Here is a 7,947-nt window from a genome sequence, read left to right on the forward strand (position 1 = left end):
CAGACACATGAAGACTCAGAGATGCTCCTGAGCGTTTTTGTGAGATTTTCCAGTCAGGTCTCCACTACTGAGAGGACTCAAATGGTATACAATCCTTACTAGCAATCCAGATGTGGTCTTTAAACATCTGAAGAGGCTTGCTCATTAGCTCTATCAGCTATTCTGTTATTTCAGCTTGGAAGATTCCTGCCCCTTTCTGGATACACTTATGAACTGGGATAAGGGAACACGCACAACCACTCAACTGGGTGGACAGAGACCCACCTACTTCATCGTGAGAGTACCCACTGCCCAGGAGCAGTATGAGGATGGATGGGGTCAGAAATGGTCGGGCGCCCGTAGCAGACACTTAAACCTATTCCCTGTCCCACTATCAGTCCCCGTATGGGCTCAGCAGCCCTGAAGAGCCAGGAACTCATACCCTCCCTCAGACAGGCTGGAACACTTGGGCAGCTCTCTTCTCCTTCCTAGTCCTACATACATCCACATGCCTAGCTTCTCTCCCAGCAACATATATTCCCAGGCAGGGAGGAGAAGGAGGGATGAGCCACATCTTCTTCTACTGATCCACACAGTGGGTAAAAACCTAAGGAAGAATGTAGAGAGTTAGACCTATCTTTGCTTGTCCTATTTTTAAAAAAGGAAAATGTTAAGTCTTGTGGACAGAAATGCTTCCAACATAATTCAAAGTAATCCAGCCGAAATTCTCTGTCGGGTAGGGTTGAGTAACGGACAAATTTACTCCCCAAGATAACATTTCCATATCCAGGATTGCCTGAAACTGGATTTTTAATGGAAAATGTAATACTAAGCACCAACCATGGTGGTCATTGCCAACAACTCTTCCAACTCAAAATTTAGCAGAAAACAAAGGCGCACTTGCTTACAGAGTGAATATTTGAGATTTGACATATACAAAAATTGCGGGCTAGAATTAATTTCCAACCATTTTCATGTTTGAATGATGACTTTTACAAGATGGTAAAACTCATAAATTAAGTGTTCCATGACAGAAAAATAAGCTTCCCACAGTTAAACCTATCTACCAGGCAAACGGGAACAACGTCTTTCATCAACACTGACCAAGTGAGTGAGTTTCATTTCTCTTAGCTTTCGCTTTCTCAGCATTTCAGTTTCGTATCACTTTAAAGAAACAAACACGGACCCGTTATCCAGAGGCTTATTTGTAATGTTCAGATTAAATTCTGAAAGATGAAGTGTAGCATCGATCGCACTGCATTTTACTGATTATCTCAGAAAATGCTCTTTGCAGTTCTGAATACTGAATTGAGAAAATGTAGGTCAACTTTGTTTTTTTAAAGGCATGTTAAACTTCTGAACACTGTAGTTAAATCGCTGCATTGAAACAAATATGAATTCGAGATGACATGCACTATGAAGAAACGATAACGCTGCAGCTTACAGACACGGACTGAGTATTAGGTACTCATGCAAATTATCATTCACGTTACTGCCAGTACACTTCAGCTTGTTAACTGCTACCCTAAATCGAATCTTGGGTTACTACAGTCTCCCCGGAACATAAAACCTACTGTATGGTTACTCTGGTTTCATATAACAACTATGTCATTAGTTAATGATTTAAAATTTTGCCCTCTGTGAGCAATTCACATTCCAATGTAGTGCTGGAGTGGTTTCCACATTCATTTTTTAAAATGCTACTTGAAAGTTAAAATTCTGAAGTCAATATTATAAAAATTTGTTGAGACAATGTCTCAGGAACATTAACATATCTTTAACTGTTTGAGTACTCTGAATCCTGAGGACGTAATGGCAAAAAAGAACATTCTAAATATTTTAATATATTTTCAAAATGCTTTTTATTGAAGACACAATTGAAGACACTTATTTTGGCTTTTACCTTGAGATCTTAAGAACTTGTTACTTTAAATGATAATGAATACTGGTCTCATTGCTGTTTTTTCCAATATTATTTGAAAGAAAGGAAGGCAAAAAAGTCTGCCTGTTTGCAAAAACATCCTCAGGGAATTACACTGTTCATTAAAAAAAATTATAATGGTTTAGGTTCCACTGTGAACCTTTTTCAAATAATTTATTGCAGAAGAGAATACATTTCTGTAGGGACACTAAAACATCCAGTTAGGCTAAGTAACTGAAAACAGATGCTCAGCTGACAGATAAATTTTACAGAAGTCAGGAAAGATGTATCTGAAGAGAGAAAACACACCACCACAACCTGAAGGATTTGGTACCTGAAGAAGGACTGCACTATTATTACGCTACCACTTAACTTGGCACATGGAAACATCCTAGAATTTGTATCAGTTATGAGGCTCAAACTAAAGCATGTGGGTAAAAAAGGGAAATTCACTTCTTTGGACTGAATGGCTATTACCCATCCACGATGACACTCTCTCTGTTATGCTCAGTACAAGGACTTGTCAGCATTGCACTGTTTTCTATAGATTTAACTGTATAGATTTTACATTAGAGGTCACTGTTCAACTAATTAATATGAATAAATACTTTCATTATAAAATAAACAGTTGATTTTATCTGTAGAACTGATTATACCGAGATTCGTATTTTCAGTTTTTCTTGATAGTTTTTCTTTACATTTTTTTCTTAGTTGCTCACATTTATCACGGATGTAACAAACCCCTTTTCACATACTTATGTCTCCATTTTAATTTCAAGTTACAGGTCTTGTTAATGCTTCCAATTTCCAGAAGTGCCAAATGACCACAACATAAAATATTTCTGCGAAGAACTACTATTTTCGTTACTTAAAAAAATAACAGGGAGTTAAATTCTCCATGAATTTAGTGCTCAAAATATTTTTAATCGCCTACATATCACTTCCAATTGGGAGAACGTTAAGTTTCTATTTCCCAGAACTAATTTAATGACACAGATAGGGACCAAAATCCTCCAGGAGCATGACCACCACAGGCATTTCAGAGCAAACATTACAATAATAGTAAAATATGATTGTAGCAACTTTCCATGCTCAGCTTTCATTTTGACAGACAACTAAATACAGTGCACCACCATGTGGCAACATATTAGGGAATGGTTCTTGTACCAAGACCTGGTTTTTTCCACCTTCTAAATATTTTACTCTTTTTTAAAAATAAATGTTAACAATTCCATCTTAGTATTAATAAGCTCCTCTTTCACAAGTTGTCACAGCTTCACTTATCTCAAAAGCTAATATTTAAGACGTCTGGATTAACAAGAAAATATTCGGGCATTTTTATTTGTAAAGCACAATATTTACCTAAAAACATAACTGCCCCATGACCACAGAACAGCTCTGTTTCTTGCCAATCGCTTTCCCTTGCACAAGAGAAATTGGGCATAAGCATATACTGCACATCAAGCTGCTTTTAAAACATAAATACATTTAAAAAAAATAAATCAAGCTCAATGCTGGACTCACGGCTGATTAAAAGCTTCAAAAAATCTTGGAAAAAAATCAAACACTTGAAGGTATACACATGCATTATTTAGCAGTTGCTCAGCTACTGTAAAACTGCTTCTCTTCAGCTTAACAACAGGAAAAAAAAAAAAATTTTCCACGAGAAACACCAAGAAAAGGTCCTAAAAACCCCAAGAAAACCCTGACTCCCAAAGCCACTACCTGCCACTTAGTACCCTGGAACGTATTTCTGCATCCAAATGCTAAACTTGGAGGAAAAAGCAGGTTTTCATTAAATTGGACAGCCTTTGCTCACACAGTACAGGGCTGATGTAATTCACTGTATTACAAAATTGCAGAAGATAGGCTCAGGTGATTCTTGTATTTGTTAAATAAAGAGTTAATTCATTATGCCTTAACGTATTTGTTAGCCATTTTGTACCAATACATTCAGTTCAATCCGAATTAGCAGCGAAGACTCACTTTAAACATCAGTCTCCCACTAAGAACCTATCTGTATTCACCATCTCAGCTTCGGGCTCTCTCGTAGCAAAGCCTTCAGGTCCGGTGAGCTAAAACTGTTAAGAAAGCTAACAGAAAATTGGGTGACGCGATACGCAACCACCCAAGGAAGGCAGGTAGCGCAACGGGTTTTCACAAGCTCCGTACCTCGAGCAGTGGGAAAACCTGTAGCGGACGAGGTAAGGGCAAGCAACACTCTCCTTCCAGAGCCCAGGACGGACAGATTGCAATTCTCTTGCTGCAAAAGTTGCTCTGGCGTGATTTGAGAGTCTCACCACAGAGCACACAGTGAATCCAAAGCGTGTACTTTAACCACATTAAAAAAAAAAAGAAAACAGAAAAAAACATTAATCCACCTCCTGTATTAAGATCATGCTGAAGTTTCCTCTTGTCTCAAACTCCAACCACCCTCCTTCCACTCTCCCCCAGCCCACCCTTGCTAACACACAGCCTGAAAAGCGCCTGCTATGCAATTAAGACCATCATGATTTTCTGCCAAAGACAAACCAATACCAAGAACACAATGCATATTATGCAAGTTACTGCATAGTTATGCAAGTTATATGCATATTTGCGCTACGCAGCGTAGCTCACTGTACCGAGGACTCTGAAGACACTTGTTTGATGTGGATGCTTACTCTTATTTAGAGCTGTCAAATTTTCCTCTACTTGACTCAACTGGCTTTTTTACACTGAAATTTCAACCAGCTGCTAACAATATTAACGAAGCTCTTCCAGTACATACAATAATATAGGCCGTTAAGACCACAACACCACCTGAGCACAGTATCAAGTAAGTCTACTCCAAACCAGGTCTTAGGAGACATCGCAGGCAGAGCACCAGCACCTTATTTACTGCAGATACCCCACGCTCAACATTGCCAAAACGGAGGAAAGCATCAGAAATCTCTTGAGACAAACAAGGCCTCGTGGTAGAAGTATCACTTCACAAGCGATATGAATTAAAGAATGTTACGTGAGCACTCCTATACTGAACAAAAAAAAAATTTTTCGTTCAAACACCCCCTAATGGCTTTCCCCCCCTCCCCTAAAATCTACCTCCATACTACTTCTGCAGTCAGCATTGGTGAGATGAGAAGACAGAGATTTCACGTATAGCCCTTCATGAAAGTAACAGGGAGCAACTTCTCCAATGATACAGGACCCTTTACTACTTACAAGATGAGCCACACAAAAATGGAAGCTTTCTGGATACTAAAAGCATCAATTGTAAGGGGAAATATATCAATCTACCATTTTTAGAAGACCACTCGGAGGTCTATTACCATACCTACCAGAGAACACCGCCACACACTCTATTCCTAATTTCTCCCCTTTTTACCACCACTGCCTGTAACAAAGCATAAACTCGACGTCCAAATAACTTCCAAAATCTGTCAGCAATCACACACAACTCCCCAGAACTTGAACCCCACCACTTACCCGTACCTTTCTCATCGCCAGCTGCAAGGACACAACCACTTACAGACCCCTCCGAGCTTCCAAAAGGAAACAAGGTTAAGGGCCAGCATCAACGTCTAGACTTTTGAGGAGAAGCAGCTCCTTTGGCCAGGCTGGATTAATCTTATTGTGGAGTAAAACACAACCCAAGTGTGATGCCTTACGCAAGCAGCAACTATTTATCTACAGAGTAAATAGAGCCCGCTTTTAAAAGCAGCCCATGTTTCTTTTGGAGACGCACAAGTATCCTCCAACAACAAACCTGAAAACTACAGAGATTCTTAAATGTGAAGCAGGGAGAAATAACAGGAAAGCAGAGAGAAATCAGGAATCCCTTTTTTCCAAAAAATGGGGGGAAAAAATTTAAAATCTTTTCAGCTGAGATTTCAAAATCTTCCAACACACCCAACACAGGTATCCTTTCCCTGAAGCAGGGCACTAACTGCAAAGTGACAACCTTACAAAGTTACCTCCCCGACCCTCAAGGAACAAGAGTATTTTATTTAAATAACTGTTGATTAAACTCAATATTTAAACACTGTAACAAGTTCCCAGCTGTATCCAGCAAGCAGTTTCAGAGACCTTCATGCAAATACCTTCATCCCACAAAAAAAAAACCAAACCCAACAAGCCCTCCTCTATTCCCAGCCGCCCAGCGAGAGGATTATACGGTCACTGAAGAATGCAAGTTGTTACTACGTGCATTTTTAAGCAGCGATTTCCAGAAAAAAACACAAAACAAAACAAAACATGGAGAAAGCGAGAAGGCAGCTCACCTTTATCCTGAGTGCAGGACAGGATCTCCTCCTCTTTGGGGTTAGTCACCTGGGTGATAATGGACGGGTTGTCCATGGAAACAGAGTGAGATTTCACCTGGCTATTTCCCTCCCAGAGGCAGGCTTGTGTGCGGGGGGGATTTGTTTGTTTGTTTAAAAATCAATATGCAGATTTGTATTTAAAAAATAATTAAAAAAAAAAAAACCAACAACAAAAAAACACAACTCCTCCAGGAGCGAAGCCAAGCTGGGGGGGTGGGGGGGAAGGGGGAGCACCGCGCACAGAGGCCCCTCCGGTAGCGCTGCCACCGCCGCCTCCTCCAGGCGCCAATTCCCCACGGAGGAGGGGGGAGGCAAATCAACCCCCCCCCCTTAAAAAAAGAATAATTAATCCAATTCACCCTTCCGGGAAGCCCTCCGCAGCGCTCCCCCCGGGTCCCCGCCGGAGCCGCCGCCGCCGCCGCCTCCCGAGGCGGGGGAAGTGCCCCCGGCCCTCCGCGCCGCGCCTCCCCCCGCGGCGAGCCCCCGCCTCACGCCGCCCCCCGCATCCACCTGAGCCGCCCCGCGGGGCCTCCCTCGAGCGCGTCCCCCGGCACAGCCCCCCGCTCCCTACATACCCCCCCCCGCCGCCGCCCTCCTCCGCACTTATCTCATCCCCGCGCCCCCCCTCCCCAGCCCCGGCCCCCCTCACACCTCCGCCCCGGCCCTCCCTCCCCCCCACCCCCCTTCCCGCGGGCAGCGCTGCGGGCTCGGCGGAGCGACTCCGGGCCGCCCCCTCCTCCTCCTCCTCCTCCTCCTCCTTCTCCTCCTCCTCCTCTCCTCCTCCTCTTCCTCCTCCTCCTCCTCCCCCCTTTCCCGGGTCACGGGCCGCCGCCGTGCGCGGGCGAGGAGGGAAGCGCGGTGCGAGGGGAGGAAGGGAGGGGAAAGGGGCCGAGCCGAGCCGCGCTGCGCGCCCCGGCCGCGCTCCCCGCGCTGCGCCACAGCCCGTCGCCGCCGCCGCCGCCGCGCTCGCAGCCTGTCAGCCCGCCCGGCGCGGCCCGCGCCCCGCCCCGCCCCGCCCCCGCGCCGCGGGACGCTCCAACATGGAGGCGGGGAGCGGGCAGCGCCCGGGCCCCGCTGCGCGGTAAACAAGGGGGCGGGGCTACGGCGGGGGGCGGGGCTACGGCGGGGGGCGGGGCTACGGCGGGACGGGGGGCGGGGCGAGGCGCCTGCGGAGACGGCGCGCTGGCGGCGGGGGGGGAGGGGGCGGCTATTGTTATTGCGTACAAAAGGCTTTTCTCTTCGCCGCGGGGAGGGGGCGGGGCCGGCGGCGGGGCGGGGGCGTGGGCGCGGGCGCGGGGCGGGGCGGGGCGGGGCGGGGCCAGCGCGCATTTGAGGAGGCCCTCGGAGCTGTGAGGCCTCGGGGAGGCGGGAAAGGGGCTTGTGCGCCATTTCTCTCCTCAGGGCCGCTGCGCATCAGCGCTGCGCTAAGCGGGGGCTGAGTTCCTTCGGGAACGGGTGTAAATTGTCTGAGGAGGGGATGTGGGGAGAGAAATATTTTTACAGGTGGCTGTGAAGTGTTTTTCAGAGGCGAGCGCGTAACTAGAAGGTAGTGAGGGCAGTCTTGGCCGCTTCTCTCAGAGAAAATACTCTCTTTTTTTTCCTAGAGCATCTTAAAAGGCATGTCTGACTTTCCAGGAATTCCCGATGCTGCTGTTTGCTGGTGCATCAGGAGACGGGCTGCAGTGTGCATGCCCTGCTCCTCCTGCCCTCCTCAAGTACCTGGTGCTGGTCAGGGCCTTGGGC

The 7,947-nt window shown here is 45.9% G+C and overlaps 1 protein-coding gene across 5 annotated transcripts in view; it reads right to left on the bottom strand.

Moving 5' to 3' along the window:
- CTDSPL (CTD small phosphatase like) overlaps positions 1 to 6,649 on the bottom strand; it is an 85,707-nt gene extending 79,058 nt beyond the window's left edge. The window contains exon 1 of one of the 5 annotated variants that reach the window (XM_075144279.1): positions 6,163 to 6,645. In XM_075144279.1, coding sequence (XP_075000380.1) covers positions 6,163 to 6,238 — 76 coding nt within the window. In that variant the 5' untranslated portion in view covers positions 6,239 to 6,645. Of the gene's footprint in view, positions 1 to 6,162 lie in introns of all 5 variants that reach the window. The other 4 variants (XM_075144280.1, XM_075144281.1, XM_075144278.1 and 1 more) reach the window with 4 other exon arrangements.
- Positions 6,650 to 7,947: the final 1,298 nt, after the last annotated feature.

The sequence above is a fragment of the Calonectris borealis genome, chromosome 2 (assembly GCF_964195595.1).
Source record: "Calonectris borealis chromosome 2, bCalBor7.hap1.2, whole genome shotgun sequence".
NCBI lineage: Eukaryota > Metazoa > Chordata > Aves > Procellariiformes > Procellariidae > Calonectris > Calonectris borealis.